The 18063-nt window shown below is 48.5% G+C and overlaps 1 protein-coding gene across 1 annotated transcript in view; it reads left to right on the top strand.

Moving 5' to 3' along the window:
- Window positions 1–17399, top strand: part of TMEM26 (transmembrane protein 26) — a 211068-nt gene extending 193669 nt beyond the window's left edge. The window contains exon 6 of the mRNA XM_030204836.1: window positions 16595–17399. Within this exon, the coding sequence (XP_030060696.1) occupies window positions 16595–17019 (425 nt within the window). The 3' untranslated portion in view covers window positions 17020–17399. The remainder of the gene's footprint in view (window positions 1–16594) is intronic.
- Window positions 17400–18063: the final 664 nt, after the last annotated feature.

Genomic DNA, 18063 nt, shown 5'->3' with positions numbered 1-18063 from the left:
TCTCGACCTTCTGCGCTTTGGGATCCTTGCGACGACTGAAGAACAGAGGAAGTTTTGCATTGCCGGCGGAGGCAAACATCCATCCTGGGAGACCCCCAACGATCAACCAGTTGCCAAAACGCCACTTCGCTTAGCGACCACTCTCCGGGATCGAGCCAGTGACAACTGAGAAAATCCGCCTGAACATTTAGCACCCCTGCCATGTGAGCTGCTGATAAAGCTTCCAGATGGATCTCAGCCCACTGAAGCAGTAGCGATGCCTCTCGCTCCAGCGGCAAACTCCTTGTCCCTCCTTGCCGATTGATATAAGCTACTGTGGTGGCATTGTCTGACATCACTCGGACTGCCTGGCCTCTCAGAAGATGAAGAAACCTCTGGAGCGCCAGACGAATCGCTCTGGTCTCTAACAGGTTAATGGAGAATAATGTCTCCTGATGCAACCAGAGACCCTGAGCAAACTGCCCCTGACAGTGAGCTCCCCAGCCCTGGACACTGGCATCTGTCGTCACCACAGTCCAGCTGGGCTGATCTAGAGGCATACCTTTGGTCACATTGGCCTCTCGAAGCCACCATCGAAGACTGGACTTCACTTGGAGCGAAAGCAGCAATCTTTGATGAAGAGAATCCGTCTGGGACGACCACCTGGACACAAGGGACCGCTGGAGAGTCCTCATGTGAGCCCTTGCCCATGGAACCACCTCGATTGTTGCCGCCATGGATCCCAAAATCTGAAGATAACTCCTTGCTGACGGACAGGGATACTGCAAGAACTGACGAATCTGAGTCTGCAACTTGAGGATCCGAACTGGCGGAAGAAACATGTGACCTTGCTTTGTGTCGAACAGGACTCCCAGATACTCTAACGACTGAGTAGGCTGAAGATGGCTCTTCTGCACATTGACCACCCAACCTAGGGACTGTAAAAATTCTACCACCCGAGCAGTCACCTGAACACTCTTGTGGAACGACTTTGCCCGGATCAACCAAGTCGTCTAAGTAAGGATGGACTAAAATGCCTTCCGTTCTGAGAGCCGCAGCTACAACTACCATGACCTTGGTAAACGTACGAGTAACAGTTGCAAGTTCGAAGGGAAGAGCCCGAAACTGAAAATGGTGACCCAGTACTGTAAAATGAAGGAAACGTTGATGTGCAGGATGAATAGGAATGTGGAAATAGGCTTCTGTAAAATCGAGAGAAGTGAGCTACTCCCCGGAGCGAACCACAACAATGACTGACCGCAAAGTTTCCATACGAAATGAGGGCACCTTGAGAGCTCGATTGACTGCCTTGAGATCCAAAATTGGGCGGAAGGAGCCCTCCTTTTGGGCACCAGCAAGTAAATGGAGTAACGGCCTTGATGCTGCTCCGCCAAAGGGACCGAACAAATGGCTTGAAAGTCCAGAAGTCTGCTGAGTGTGTATCTGATGGCTCGGGCTTTGATGCGAGAATGGCAAGGGGATTCTAGGAAAGCATCTGACAAAGGGTGAGTAAACTCTAATGTGTACCTGTCTCGAATAACCTCTAAAACCCACTGGTCCGAAGTAATCTGGGCCCACCTCCCCTGAAATTGTGCCAATCGAGCACCCATTTGAACTAGAGGCTGGGCCCTCAAACCTTCATTGCTGAGAGTGAGAGGAGGAGGAAAGGGAACTCCCTGCCTCTCCGAAAGGACTGAGTCCTTTGGAAAAATCTGGAGTGTTGTCCCTGAAAAACTCTGCCTGTCCGAAATCGACGAAAATCACGGCCTCTACCCCGAGCTGAGTATTTGTCACGAGCAGACCCACTCGGACGATCCTCCGGCAACCTCGGAACCTTAGCCTCACCCAGGCTATGCACCAGTTTGTCTAATTCTTCTCCAAACAGAAATTAACCCTTAAAGGAAAATTTACTAAGCTTAGACTTAGAGGCCGCATCCGCCAAACAACCACGCAGCCAAAGCGTATGACGAGCCGCAACAGAAAGAGCCATAGACTTAGAAGAAGCCCGAAGCAAATCATAAAGAGCATCTGCCAAAAAGTCTGAACCCATTTCCAGCTTAACCACTTCATTATCAATAGCAGAAAGATCATCTGAAGAACGGTCCAACACCCTCTCAGACCAGTGGAAACAAACTCGCAACCAAGGACCCACAAATTGCAGCCTGCACTGCCAGAGCCGAAACATCAAAGGAATTCTTTAAAAAAGATTCAATACAGCGATCCTGGGGATCTCACAGAGCCATACCACCATCTACCGGGACAGTGTTTCGCTTGGTAACCGCGGAAACTACTGCATCCACTATGGGGGGGGGGGGGGGGGGTGGGGGGTGAGGCGTAAAAGGTCTTTATCTGAGTCAGGAACCAGATAAAGCCTAACCCTAGACCTAGCAAGCCGAAAAGCAGAATCAGGAATTTCCCACTGAGCCTGAATAATATCCCTAATATCTTGATGCATAGGAAAGGACTTACCTGCTCTGCGAATACCTTTGATCAGCAAATCCACCTTTCTGGGCTCCGACACCTGAAGATCCTGATCATTAAACTGCAAAATAGAAGAAACCTGAGAAATAAGCTCCTGAAGATCATCTTTATGAAAAATCCTTACCACTGAAGAATCCTCTCCCACAGGAAGAGATTCCTCACCTTCTGCTGTCTGCTCCAGCTCCTCAGAAAACTGCTCCTCAGGAAAAAATGCCTCCTCTTCTAAGGATAGCATGTCCTGGTCCTGAGAAAAAAAACAAATCCTGCTTAGCTTCTTCAGGGAACTTAAACCGCTTTTTAGCCACAGAGGCCCCCTCCATAGACCGCCTCCCCTGAGGGTCCACAGGCGCAGCCTTGTGCAGAAGAAAAGCCTGGTACATCTGTACCACGAATTCAGGAGGAAAACCTCCTTCCCCCGCTGGCAAAACTGGATTTTGTAAAGCAGGTACAGGCCCAGCAGCAAGAGAGGCCTGAGGAGCAACAGACGGTGTGGTATCCAAAATAGAGGTGTTTCCCGCCAAAATCGGTACCGGGAGAGAGGAAGACGCGACTGCCGCCAAAACGGTGGAATCGGAACCCCCCCCCCCCCCCCCCCCCCCCCCCCCCCCCCCCCCCCCCCCCCCCGGCGGCGCCACGATTTACCGGCTTCTGCACCCTGGTCCTCCACAGCGGTGCAGTACCGACACACACCAGCCGCACCCAGACCCCGCCGCTGACAGAACAGCGGCGGAGTTTTTCCGACATCGCGAAGAAAAAAACCTAGCTGATTGCTCTGAAAACCAAAAAGACGCGAACCACTAAGGAGCTGCCCTGCTCGTTAATACCGACCAAAGACGGCTCTGCCAAAGACAGCAGACTGGGTGGCCCAAAATCCTTTATTTTTATTTATTTATTTATTTATTTTAAGTAGCTGCCTCTCCCCCCTGAGGAGCTTGAGGTAAACCTTTTATTACTTTTAAAATTAAAGAATGCTAGCAGACCCAACTAGCCAGCAGCTACAGCAATCAGGGAGGATATGGGGGGAGGGACTCGGCCTTCCGAGTGTAACACCCCCGAGGCAGTAAGAGACCCCCACGGCCCTCTGCCTGTAAGAGCAGGTTTGTTTTTTTTTAATGCACAGGGAACGAACAATAAATTAAACAATCAAAGAACTTTAACCAAAAAGAGAAAAGAACTACAGAATAGAAAGAAAAGACTGAGATTGAAGGGCTCACCACCTGCTGGAGACTGAGATTACTGGATCTTTCTCTAGCTGGCAAGGGCTCTTATTGGCTCGCTAGACTCACAGTTTTTTTCTCAGTCTCCACCTGCTGGAAGGCGTACACAACCCATCAGTCACATTCTGGGCTGGTCCGGAGGGATGCTAAGGAATGCCCATGTTAAAAAGCCAATTGGCACTAATTGGCTTGTTATTCAATTCAATTGCGCGTGCAACTCAGGAACATGCCTAAATTTGCATGCACAAATTTTGGCAGTCTTTACAGAATCAGGGGGATAATATGCTCTCCTAATGGCATTTATTTGAAAAACAAACAAAAGGCAAATGAAATTTTCTGGGTGTCCATCCCTAGTACCTATAATCCGGCATTCCCCATCAATTCAGTTCAATGCTTAGAACAGTTTTAAAGATACTAGAACATCTCTAGGAATTGCACTTGAGTTAACTACTGAAAGTTTAATTTTCTAAAACAATTGCTTTGCTTCTTCTCATTAAAAGATTCTGATGTCAGAACAATTGGCTACTCTGGAGCCCTTTTGTTCTTATACTAGAATTGAATGTAGCATGGCTGTAGTGATATTTGCCCAATCTTTCCTTTCTTCTCCTTCCTTCTTTTTTTTCTTTTTGGCCTGCTGCTATGGGCTTCCAGATCTCTTGACCCAGGTATTATTGGTATTATAGTACTCAAGGCCTTTATCACAGGTACTTAAGATTTATCACCATTTTAAATCCCTCCAATTCAGCCCAGCTATCTCATTTATATGCTACACACAGGGGTACAACCAGGGCTTCCCAAACCTTACGAGACTGGTGGACTGGGCATCCAAATGGCAGATGACATTTAATGTGAGCAAGTGCAAAGTGATGCATGTGGGAAAGAGGAACCTGAACTACAGCTACGTGATGAAAGGTTCTACATTAGGAGTCCCCAACCAGCAAAGGGATCTAGGTGTTATCGTTGAAGATATGTGCAGTGATGGCTAAGAAAGCAAATAAAATATTAGGTATTAAGAAAGGAATACAAAATAAAAATGAGGACATTATAATGCCTTTATATCACTCCATGGTCGACCGCACCTCGAATATAGTGTGCAATTCTGGTCACCACATCTCAAAAACGATATAGTGGAATTAGAAAAGGTATAGAAAGACTTTCCTTCAGACACTTAGACTCCCTATTTTTTGGCTCAAAAATAACACTTTATCCTGACTTACCTAGAGACATGCAGAAGAGATGCAAAGCCTTCTTGGCATTGTGTCAGAACTTTGGCTTTAGGAGCTCATTTTTTATTAAAATTTCCATGTATATGTCGTGTCCTATTTCAAAATAAGCAGTTTCAATTTTTTGACCCTAAACAATTGAAGAATTTGTGATTGCTAGGGAAGGGGAAAAATGGATGTGATTGTTAAGTAACAGATGTACACTGTATGATAGATTAGAAGAAGAGATAGGTTTGCAGCACCTATTATGTGGTTAATTTCAATCTACACTAAGTAGTATTTTGTTATATTTCCTTTTCTTGAATCTGTTTCTGTTTAAATATGATAAAGGTCAAAAAACATTTAGTTGACTTGTAAGGAATTAATCTCACTAGAGAGATTCTGTACTATTTTTTTCATGATTTGAATTTATTACAAATTTCTGTATCTTCTCTTTATGAGTTGTAAATATAATAATAAAAAGAAATGTAAAAAAAGGGTACAGAGAAGGGACAACTTCCCTATGAGGAAAAGATAAAGTGGCTAGAGCTCTTCAGCTTGGAGAAAAGATGGCTGAGGGGAGATATGATAGAGGTCTATAAAATAATGAGTGAAGTGGAACGGTAGACGTGAATCACTTGTTACTCTTTCCAAAAATACTAGGACAAGGGGGCACACAATGAAGCTACAAAGTAGTAAATTTAAAACAAATCAGAGAAAATATTTCTTTACTCAACATGTAATTAAACTCTGGAATTCGTTGCCAGAGAATATAGTAAAAGCAGTTAGCTCAGCAGGGTTTAAAAAAGGTTTAGATAGCCTCCTAAAAGAAAAGTCCATAAGCCTTTATTAAGATGAACTTGGGAAAAATCCACTGCTTATTTCTAGGATAAACAGCATAAAATCTATCTTACTCTTTTGCGATCTTGCCAGGTACTTGTAACCTGGATTGACCACTGCTGGAAACAGGATGCTGGGCTTGATGTACCTTTGGTCTGTCCCAGTATGGCAACGCTTATGTTCTTATGTTTCCCAGAGACCCTACAGCCAATCAGATTTTCAGGATATCCAAAATAAACAGATGAAATTTGCATTTGTCATGTCTCTATTATATTGCATTACATAACACCTCATGTATAATGCACATACCTCTTACAGCTCAGAGCAGTTTAACAATAAAACAAGTCAGGCATACTTTGGAATACACAATAATTAAAATAATCCTAACAAGATTTTGATATTACATTATTTTTTTTAATAAGTACGTTTTAAGAGATTTTTGAAAATGTTAATAATCATGAATCAAATACTCTCTGGATGGCAATTCCATACTTTTGCCACTTGGTGTCTGAACATTTTTATCCAAATGGATCTATATTGAACCCATTTTGAATCCGAAAAACCAAGTAACATTCTCTGTCTAGTCAATCATCAACTAAATGCAGTTGGAAACATTCATATTCATTGTGGATCTTGAAAACTTGACTAGCTATGGCAGGGGTGGGCAACCTTAGACCTTGAGAACTGCAAACCAGTCGGATTTTCAGGATTTCCCCAATGAATATTGTAACCAGATACCTCTAGGTGGAGCCAAGGATAGAACAATCTCCTCCAGCCACAGGCTTCCGGTACAGTCAAGAAATGTCCACCAGCAACTTCAATCTTAAGGACTTTATTCCATGCAGGTTTCTAGTAGACCTGATACACAGTTCAAACAGCAGCATTCACCTTCAATCTTAAGCATATATAAGCAGTGGTGTGCTGATAAATTTTTAACAGGCTCTCTCCCTGGTCCACCTCCGCCCCCCCCCCCAAAAAAAAAAATTGCAGAGCTGGCTATAGCCGGGGGGGGGGGGGGGGGGGGCAATGCATTACTCCAGGAAAAAAAATTTAAATGATCCCAGGTTCCAATCTAATTCATGTTTAATATGGGATATAATGCCATAAATAAGTAAATAAATAACTTTTAACGTTCAGCACCTGATTCTCAAAGTGGACATATTCCAAACACTATAATGAAAATAAAATTATTTTTTTCTACCTTTGTTGTCTGGTGACTTTGTTTCTCTGATAATGCTGGCCCAGTATCTGATTCTGCTGCTCTCTATCTGTTCCCTTGACTCAGTTTCCAGGGCTTCCTTTCCATTTATTTCTTTTCTTTCCTCCTTTCTTCTTCATTTCTGGTCCTCCGCAGACTTGACTGTACAGTGGATTCAGCTTCTGCCTATTTTCTCCATCCATGTGCAGTTTTTCTCCTCACTTCCTTTTCCCTCATCTAATCTCCTTCTTCTTCTATCTTCCCTCCATGTCCAGCATTTCTTCTCTCTCCCTTCCCTCCCCTCCATCCATGTCCAGAATTTCTCTTGCCCTCCCCTCTATCCATGTCCTGAAACTCTCCTCTCTCCCCTGCCCCCCTCTATCTATCCATGCCCAGCAATTCTCTTCTCTCCCCTGCCCCCTCTACCCATCCATGCCCAGCAATTCTCCTCTCCCCTGCCCTTTCTACCCATCCATGCCCAGCAACTCTCTTCTCTCCCCTGCTCCCCTCTACCCATCCATGCCCAGCAATTCTCTTCTCTCCCCTGCACTCCATGCCCAGCTATTCTCACCTCTGCTCCCCTCTACCCATCCATGCCCAGCAGTTCTCTTCTCTCCCCTGCCCCCTCTACCCATCCATGCCCAGCAATTCTCCTCCCTCCCCTGCCCTCCCCTCCCATCCATGTGACACGATTCTCCATTGCCCCCATCCTCCCGCTCAGCCTTTTTTTTATTACCTCCGTTGAAGCAGCACGTTATTTAAAGCCCTGCTGCCCGTCTCTAGCCTTCCCTGTTTGCTGCCTTCCCTTCGTGATGAGTTTGTTCCCTCAGTCCCGCCTTCGTGGAAAAAGGAAATGTCAGAAGGCGGGACTAAGGGAACGAACTCATCACGAAGGCAGCAAACGGGGGAAGGCTAGAGATGGGCAGCAGGGCTTTAAATAACGCGACACTTCAACGGAGGTAATAAAAAAGGATGGATGGGGGCGACGGAGACTCACTGGACATGCATGGGAGGGGAGGTAAGCATGGCCTGTGGTGGCGCCCTCCTGCCATTCTTACCTTGTGTAATGGAGCCGGCTTGCCCCGAAGAACAACCGGCTCGCAAGAGCTGTCAAAATTTAACAAGCGGCTCTTGCAAGCCGGCTCCAGCACACCACTGCATATAAGCCACCTGAAAGTGTGTGGCAAATAGTCCCCTTTAAGCAGTAGGCTATCAGCACATACCAGGATTCAATACAGGCTCAAAGTCAGCTCCAGTCTGGGCTCTTTATCCAGGGCACAGTAACAGTAGTTCAGTTCCAAAGAAAAGCAGTTCATTCAGTTCATCATCACAGTTAAACCACAAAGCAGAAGTTTCTACCTTCTACTCTCTTTACCTTCATAATAGGTTCCATACTTTAGGGACTTCTGATACCCAAGGGATTCCAACCCGCATCTGCTTCACTGGTAGACTCAGTACTTTAGGGACCTCTCTTACCCAAGGGTTTTCAGCCTGCACAACTTTAGGGACTTCTCTTACCCAAGGATTTTCAGCCTGCATCTGCTTCACTCTACTCTCTTCTCTCCCTCTCCTGGGATTCCTTCCCACCTGCCTAATCAATCCCTGGTTTCTGCTACCACAACCAATCATTCTCCTTCCATTAGAGTCCCCCATACCCATACCAGCTGAGTTAAGCATTAGACTAATGATGAGCTCCTGCACACAGGGTTTCCTATCTCTCTTTCCCCCTAGTGGCAGCCAATCTACACGTCCTTCCAGCTTACACCCATGTCTTCCCTTATTGCAACTAGGAGTCCAGTCCGGGTTCTTCATCTCACCCCCTGGCTCCTTGCCTGCAATGCCTTCTGGGACTTGTATTTCAGACTGAAACTGCCTTAACCCAACTATCCTGGATGTGACTCTATCACAATATGCATGAGATCTATTTGCACACAATGGAAGGAGTACATACAAATCTCATGCATATTCATTGGGGAAATCCTGAAAACCCAACTGGGTTGCGGCACTCAAGGACCGAGGTTGACCCTCCCCAGGGCTATGGAGGTTGCAGGAAAGAGGACTGGGTGGCCCAGGGCTACAGACTATTGCTTCTCCCAAAATCTGGTATGTGTGCACACTGAACTTGGCTGGTATGTGTCACTACGGTACAATGGGTAAGACTCCTTTATTTCTTCCATGAGTCTGTGAATACGGCCTCTGTGGCATTCCCAGTCCTGGCTTGGCCCATTGAATAGGCTGATGTGCAAGCCTTTACTCTAGGGAACATTTCTCAAAAGGTTGCTCAAAAGTTATCTGCCTGCCCTCTAGCAGTTCCTAAAGGAATTACTCACTAAACATTATAGAATACTGACTAAGGGGTACTTTTACTAAGCTGTGGGGAAAAGGGCCCTGCAGTAGCAGCACGGACTGTTTTTCCCATGCGCCAGGGCCCTTTTTACTGCAGTGGGTAAAAAAAACAAACCATAATGGCCATGCGGTAAGATTACTCTTACTTCATGGTCATGTGGTGGTGAGCACTTACTGCCACCCAGTGAGGTGGCGGTAAGGGGCTTCCACGGTAACCTAGTGGTAACTGGGCAGCACACCGTGATGTCCGATTACCACCAGGTTACCACTGCGCAAGAAAAAATAAAAAAATTCCTGGAATGCCAGAAATGTCCTGCACTCGACCCTGAACTACTGCCGGCGGACACGGGCCAGCGGTAGTTCACATTTAGCGTGTGGTAATATATAGTAAAATGGGAAATGATGGCAGATAAAGACCTTTATGGTCCATCCATTCTGCTCAACATGATAAACTCATTTTACATGGTATGTGATACTTTATACGTATACCCGAGTTTGATTTGTCCTTGCCATTCTCAGAGCACAGACTGTAGAAATCTGCCCAGCACTCTTCTTGTACTAAAAGTTCTGAAGCTAATGTCGAAGCCCCTTAAAATTTACACTCAAACCCTTCCATATCTATTCAGTCACGATCAGGGCGTAGACCATAGAAGTCTGCCCAGCACTGGTTTTGCTTCCCAATTACCGGCGTCGCCACCCAATCTCTGCTAAGATTCCGTGGATCCATTCCTTCTAAACAGGATTCCTTTGTGTTTTTCCCATGCATGTTTGAATTCCATTACCGTTTTCATCTCCACCCGTGGGAGGGCATTCCATGTATCCACCACCCTCTCTGTGAAAAAATACTTCTATATCATCATGCTGATCAATCCATAGACTGGTGGGTTGTGTCCATCTACCAGCAGGTGGAGATAGAGAGCAATCCTTTTGCCTCCCTATATATGGTCATGTGCTGCCGGAAACTCCCCAGTATGTTCTCTATCTCAGCAGGTGGTGGTCACACACAGCAGCAGCTCTGGTTAGGTCTCCAAGCCTAATTTTTAGGTTTTGTTGAGTACCTGGGGTTGAGGGCTCTTCTTGAGCAAGTGCAAACCTGGTGGCGCCAGGTCCCTCCTTTTCTCCCCCCCCCTCCCGCTGGCTCCGTTAAAAAAAAAAAAAAAATTTTTTTTGACGTCCTTAAAGGCATTTATTTCGACGTTTATTTAAACGTTTATTGCAGCTACTCACTGGGACACCAGGTCATTACAGCTCGGAGCGAGAAGCAGGTAATTTTTACCTTTTTATAGCGGGCAGGGGGTTCCCCGATCGATCTCCACGTGGCCTATGGCGTCGGAGGGCGAGGGCGCGAAGAATCGCTCCCCGGACCGCGTGTGCGCTTCTAGCGGGGATGCGGGGGTCTTAAAGTCTGATTTGCCCTTGTTGGGTATCAGTTCGGAGGCCGGTCAGTGTCCCGGTTCTTCCTCTGGTGCGGCGGTTTTTCCCGCCATAAACGCCCATCCCCCGCTGCTCGCCTCCGGCCGGCCACTCTGCTCGGACGGCTTCTTCTTGGGCCGTCCTTGAGCTGGGAGACGTTAATGCCATGGCCGCCCTTGATTTGGGCGACGGCAAAAAAGCGGCTAAAGTTAAGCGCCGTTCTTCCCGCGTGGCTCCTTCGCGGAGTGTCGCGCCGGACGCCATCTTGGATGCGCAGCATGTTTCTCCCCCGCTCTTGCGAGCACCGGTTGAGGGTGCGTCTAGGGCTGTGGCCCAGGCTGCTGAAGTGCACAGTCTGGGGGGTTTCTCCCCCGAGTTTATTTTGCTGCTGCATCAGGCCTTCCTTATGCAAAACGCCCCTTCTCCCTTGTCCGATAAAGGGGTTGAGGCCCCCGGAAGTAAACGCCCTCGGGTGGATTCCCAGGCCTTAGAGGACTCTGTTTCCTCTGATGTAGATGAGGGCAGCGTATCTGAGTTCTCCCAATGGTCCTTTGGGGGATTCCTTGGAGGAGACGGATTCCCGCCCGGATGGAGCGGATGACCCCTCTGCAGCGCGGATCTTTCGCTCAGAGGATTTGCCCAACCTGTTAGTGCAGGCCATGAGCATTTTGAAGCTTTCCTCTCCAGAGGACGTCTCTCCCTCAGCCCCTGTTGGCTCCGCCATTATGCTGGGGACGAAGCGCCCGCCTAGAACCTTCCACGTGCATGATGCCATGCACACCTTAATTTCGGCTCAATGGGATGTCCCAGAAGCGAGCCTCAAAGTGACTAGGGCTATGTCCCGCCTCTACCCTTTGCCTGAAAGTGAACGGGAGGCCTTTTTTTGGCCTACCGTGGATTCTTTAATCACTGCGGTGACTAAGAAAACGGCGTTGCCGGTGGAAGGTGGCACGGCCCTAAAGGACGCCCAAGACAGAAGATTGGAGGCGGCCTTAAGGTCGTCCTTCGAGGCGGCTGCCTTAAGTTTGCAGGCCTCAGTTTGCGGCTCCTATGTGGCCAGGGCGTGCCTGACGATTGTGCAGCGGGCTTCCCCCTCGGATCCTTCCTTGAGGGTGGATTGGCCGGCCCTGGAATCGGGCTTGGCTTATTTGGCAGACTTTACTGTATGATGTCTTGAGAGCCTCGGCTAAAGGTATGGCTCAGACAGTCTCTGCGCGGCGGTGGCTTTGGCTGAAACATTGGTCTGCGGACCACGCCTCTAAGTCCCGCCTGGCTAAGTTGCCTTTTAAAGGCAAGCTGCTCTTTGGGGTCGAGCTGGACAAAATTGTGACCGATCTCGGCACGTCTAAGGGCAAGAGGTTACCAGAGGTCAGGGCTCGCCCCGGTATCTCCAGAGGACGGTTTCAAGAAGCCCGTCGGTACCGCCCGGGGAAGTCGGGCTCCTCTGCCCCCTCTTCCTTCAAGAGGAACTTCTCCCCCAAGCAGCATTCCTTTCGCAGAGACCGCCGTCCCGGAGGTGCGCCCTCCGGTCCTCCCCCAGGGTCTCGTACCCAATGACGGGGTCCTGGTCCATGGCCCAGTGCAGATTGGAGGACGCCTGTCCTCGTTTCTGGGCGAGTGGACCAGGTAACTTCAGACGCTTGGGTGCTGGAAGTCATCAGAGACGGCTACAAGCTAGAGTTCTGCCGACCCTTAAGAGACGGGTTTGTACTCTCTCCCTGCAAGTCTCCGGTCAAAGCTGTGGCAGTGCAGCAGACCTTGGACAATCTGATCCGCCTGGGTGCGGTCGTTCCGGTGCCAGAAAATCAGCTTAGCAAGGGACGTTACTCCATTTACTTTGTGGTACCAAAGAAAGGAGGTTCTGTACGGCCTATCCTCGACCTCAAAGGGGTCAATCGGGCCTTGAAAGTTCGGCACTTTCGCATGGAGACTCTCCGCTCTGTTATAGCGGCAGTGAAGGCAGGGGAGTTCCTGGCATCCTTGGACATCAAGGAAGCGTACTTGCATATTCCCATCTGGCCTCCTCATCAACGCTTTCTGCGTTTTGCAGTCCTGGGCCGACACTTCCAGTTCAGAGCCCTCCCGTTCGGTTTGGCTACTGCTCCACGGACCTTCTCCAAAGTAATGGTGGTCATCGCGGCCTTCCTGCGAAAGGAAGGAGTACAAGTCCATCCTTATCTGGACGACTGGTTGATCCGAGCCCCCTCTTATGCAGAGTGCGGCAAAGCTGTGGACCGGGTGATTGCTCTTTTGAGCTCCCTGGGGTGGATCATCAACTGGGAGAAAAGACAGCTGCGCCCGACTCAATCCCTGGAGTATCTGGCAGTTCGATTCGACACCCGAGTGGGCAGAGTGTTCCTGCCGGACAATCGGATTGTCAAACTTCAGGCTCAAGTGGACCAGTTCCTAGTAGCCTCTCCGCTTCGGGCTTGGGACTATGTGCAGCTGTTGGGCTCTATGTCGGCCACGATGGAAGTGGTGCCCTGGGCCAGGGCTCATATGAGACCACTACAACACTCTCTGCTGCAGCGCTGGACTCCGGTGTCGGAGGATTATGCTGTGCGCCTTCCCTTGGACCCAGCAGTGCGCAAGGCGCTGAGCTGGTGGCTGAAGACAGACAAGTTGTCTGCAGGGATGCCTCTTGTGACCCCAGAGTGGATTGTCGTCACGACGGACGCCTCTTTGACGGGCTGGGGAGCCCACTGCTTGGGAAGGACAGCGCAGGGGCTCTGGTCTCCTGCAGAGGCAAAGTGGTCTATCAACCTCCTGGAACTCAGAGCCATTCGGTTGGCGCTTTTGGAGTTCCTCCCGGTACTGGCGTTGAAGCCAGTACGGGTCCTGTCGGGCAATGCCATGTCTGTGGCCTATGTCAACCGCCAGGGAGGTACCAAAAGCACCCCTCTAGCCAAGGAAGCCATGAATCTATGCCAGTGGGCGGAAGTGAACCTGGAACAGCTGTCAGTGGCCCACATTGCCGGAGTCATGAATGTCAAGGCGGACTTTCTCAGTCGCCATACCTTGGATCCCGGAGAGTGGCAGTTATCAGCTCAGGCGTTCTTGGACATCACGAAGCGCTGGGGCCAGCCGAACCTAGATCTGATGGCGTCATCGGCCAATTGCCAAGTGCCGCGCTTTTTCAGCAGAGGACGGGACCCTCGATCCCTGGGAGTAGATGCTCTTCTCCAACAGTGGCCGACACAGGAGCTTCTCTATGTGTTCCCGCCCTGGCCCATGTTGGGCAGGGTGCTAGACCGGGTGGCAAAGCATCCGGGCCGGATAATCCTGGTGGGTCCGGACTGGCCCAGACGTCCCTGGTATGCGGACTTGATCAGGCTCTCAGTGGACGATCCTCTGCGGCTGCCAGTGGAGCAGGGCCTGTTGCATCAGGGTCCCGTGGTGATGGAGGATCCCTCCCCCTTTGGTCTTACGGCCTGGCTATTGAGCGGCAGCGTCTGAGGAAGAAGGGCTTCTCAGACAAGGTCATCGCCACTATGCTGAGAGCGAGGAAGCGCTCTACTTCTACTGCTTACGCCAGGGTTTGGCGTACCTTTGCAGCGTGGTGTGAAGCAGGCTCACTTTCTCCCTTCACTGCTCCAATTTCTTCAGTGCTGGCGTTCCTGCAAGAAGGTCTGGAGAAAGGCCTGTCGCTCAGTTCCCTTAAAGTCCAGGTAGCGGCTCTAGCTTGCTTCAGGGGCCGCCTGAAGGGTGCTTCCCTGGCTTCGCAGCCAGATGTGGTGCGTTTTCTCAAGGGAGTTAATCACCTGCGCCCTCCTCTGCACTCAGTGGTGCCTGCGTGGAATCTCAACCTGGTGCTAAGAGCCTTGCAGAAGCCGCCTTTTGAACCCTTGTCGAGGGCATCTCTGAAAGACCTGATGTTGAAAGCAGTCTTTTTGGTGGCTATCACTTCAGCCAGAAGAGTTTCCGAGCTCCAGGCACTCTCATGTCGAGAGCCTTTTCTGCAGTTCACTGAGGCAGGAGTGACTATTCGCACAGTGCCTTCCTTCCTGCCCAAGATTGTTTCTCGCTTCCATGTGAATCAGCAGCTCTGTCTCCCTTCCTTTCGTAGGGAGGACTACCCATAGGAATACTCTGCTCTCAAATATCTGGATGTGAGACGAGTCATCATCAGATACTTGGAAGTGACCAATGATTTCGGGAAGTCGGATCATCTGTTTGTCCTGTTTGCAGGTCCTCGTAAGGGTCTGCAGGCTGCTAAGCCTACAGTGGCAAGATGGGTCAAGGAAGCCATTGCAGCAGCTTATGTGGCCGCGGGGAAGGTGCCGCCTATCCAGCTGAAGGCTCACTCCACTAGAGCTCAGGCGGCCTCGATGGCAGAGGCCGGGTCTGTCTCCTTGGAAGAGATTTGCAAGGCGGCAACTTGGGCATCGGCCCATACCTTCTCCAGGCATTACCGCTTGACTGTGGCTGCTCGGGCGGAGGCCCGGTTTGGAGCTTCAGTGTTGCGGTCAGGGATTTCAATGTCCCGCCCTGGGTGAGTACTGCTTCGGTACATCCCACCAGTCTATGGATTGATCAGCATGATGATATGGAAGGTAAAATTATGTATCATACCTGATAATTTTCTTTCCATTAATCATAGCTGATCAATCCATAGCCCCTCCCTGATATCTGTACTATTTATATTCTGGTTGCATTTCAGGTTCAAGTTTAGTCTTCAGTTCTTGTTCAGGAGGACTTCGTGTTCAAGTTTTTTCATTTGGATTCTTCAAGAGTTGGGACGAGTTTGTGTTACAGTGAGCTGCTGCATTCCTCTCCCCTCCGTTTTACGGGGCTGGATTGAGACTTAAATTCTGCCGGCGCTCCCTCCCGCTTCGTGCGGCTGTAGGGCAGCTTTGTACCCCTCCCGCTTCGGCGGTGTTAGGGTCAGTCAGCTCCTCCCGCGGTTGCGGTTGCAGGATAAGCCAGATCCCCCCGCATCGGCGGGTGTGGTGTCCCTCCCCCGCTCCGCGGGGATGAGCTGGACGGATTCCCCTCCCCCACTTGTGTGGGGATGAGCTGGGTTAATTCCCCTCCCCCGTTTCGGCGGTGGTGAGCTGGGCAGAGTGTCCCTTTGTGGGTGTAATTCTCTAAGTGCTGAGTCCTGCGGATGGAGCTTGGATATCGACATACTGAGGAGTTTCCGGCAGCACATGACCACATATAGGGAGGCAGAAGGATTGCTCTCTATCTCCACCTGCTGGTAGATGGACACAACCCACCAGTCTATGGATTGATCAGCTATGATTAATGGAAAGAAAATTATCAGGTATGATACATAATTTTACCTTCCTCATGTGGTAAGCTCACATTGGGCTTTCCGCTGCATTTTTGTAAATTAGTGCCCAATAACTCCAATTGTTATCAATCATTGAGTGTTAATGCCATTTTGCACTTAAATTAACAATTTAAGCTATGCACATAACTGGTAGTATTCTATATCCAGCTAAAATGAATGTGCAAATTTATAGAATTAGGGGTTATATGAATTAGTGGTTAGGATGCCCAGGCTGAACTGGATTCTTCCAGAGGAAAAACTTAGATGGGAAGTTGTCTAAGTAGCAATTCAGCCTTCATTCTCTTGAAGGTGTTAAGAATGAGTCTTAAGAATTAGATCCCCTAAATTCCATATGTTCTGAATGTTAGGATACTGAATATTTGAAACCCCTAGAAGCCTGCCTTGTAAGAATTATTGTTTAGTCATGTACTTTAAATTCTTGTGGCAAACTGAATTGTTGACAGGAACTCAAAACCAATAACAATCCCTTTATAATTGTCAGCAACATGGCATTTCACTCACACATTATCAACCATATATGAACTAGAGGTAAGAAGTGTCTAAAGAAGAACAGAGGTAGAGTAATAGCTTGAGCAAGGCAACTACATGCATTTTTAACCCTGCTATACATTTGTATTTACAGTGATAAATATTGGCTCCCAACCAGCTTCGTCGTCAATGAGATGGCCTTGTTTATTGCTGTGCAGGTACAGTGCAGACCTGTGGAACATTGCAATCACCCTATTCATACAAGATGGCCCATTTCTTATTGTCCGACTGGTCTTGATGATTCACTTTAAGGTCATAAATCAAATGCTAGTGTTTTTCTCAGCCAAAAATGTTCTAGTGGTAATGCTGCAGTTGTATCATCTCATAGCGTTGCTGATGGATTTCCGCGCATCTTTACGGTTTCAGCCAAACAGGAACAGAGGAAAAGACTACCGCCCTGGTGAACGTAGTGACAGAAACCAGAGTCTCTCATCCATTGATAGCATAGATGAGACAAAGGCACACATCACTTCTACCTTTGCTTTGAAGAAGCTGCCAGTCAGATCAAACAAAAAGTGAACGCCTTCTATCTTTAGTTACCTCCTGGAGGGGCTGCCTCCCTCCTCAGTACTAATCGGTCCTTTATAACTGTCTTTGGTTATGAAACGCAATGAGTGTTCTTGGTTTACAATCACAAGAATTGGTGAAACACTTGAAGCTAATGTTGTAACACTTTTAGGCATATTTTCAAAGCACTTAGCCTCCCAAAGTTCCATAGAAACCTATGGAACTTAGCCTCCCAAAGTGCTTTGAAAATATGCCTCTTTGTAAACTGGAAAAACTGTTGTATCTGGAGTTTGTCAAAATAGATATTTTTAGACAATGAATTAATCTTATTTGCATGCATTTGGTTGCTAGTGGAACAACAATCAGTCAGAATGGTGTCCAAGAGGATTTAGTGACGAAGGCACAGAGAAATAAAAATAAAGCATGATATACCAAACAAATTCATTCTAGTGTTACTGTTTTGTTATATGTGCGCTAAGATTTTGCCCTTACTGCACCTTAGGTGCAAAACTTAAGGTGCAGTAATTTCAAAGCCCACTGCGGGCTTACTGTGGGTCAATCTGGAGCTACCACCAGGCAAACGCGGGTGCCGGCAGTAGTTGCACCCCCGGTGCGCAGCATTTCTGGTACTAGCAGAAATATTCAAAAACTATTTCTGCAGGCGCAAACCTGGTGGTAATTGGGCTACCAGGTTAGCATGGAAGCCTTCACTGCCATCTCAGTGGGTGGCGGCGGTAAATGCTCTCCCCCCCCCCCCCCCCCCCCCCCACATGGCCACGCAGTAAGTGAAATCTTACAGTATGGCCATGTCTTTTTTCGGCTTTTATACCCACTGCAGTACAAAGGGCCTCAGAATGTGGCAAAAACGGCTCCCGCTGCTAGCACAGGGCCCCTTTTACCACAGCTCGTTAAAAGGACCCCTGGAGGCCATTTTTAGCACTGCAATAAAATGGCAGATTTTTTATTTCTGGCATCAATGGCCACGCACTAATGTTAACATTAACGCATGGGCATTACTGCATGGATCCTTAATGCTGCCTATTTTGTAGGTGGTAA

This window comes from Microcaecilia unicolor, chromosome 5, assembly GCF_901765095.1.
Source record: "Microcaecilia unicolor chromosome 5, aMicUni1.1, whole genome shotgun sequence".
Taxonomy (NCBI): domain Eukaryota; kingdom Metazoa; phylum Chordata; class Amphibia; order Gymnophiona; family Siphonopidae; genus Microcaecilia; species Microcaecilia unicolor.
This window is presented reverse-complemented; position numbering and strand designations above follow the sequence as displayed.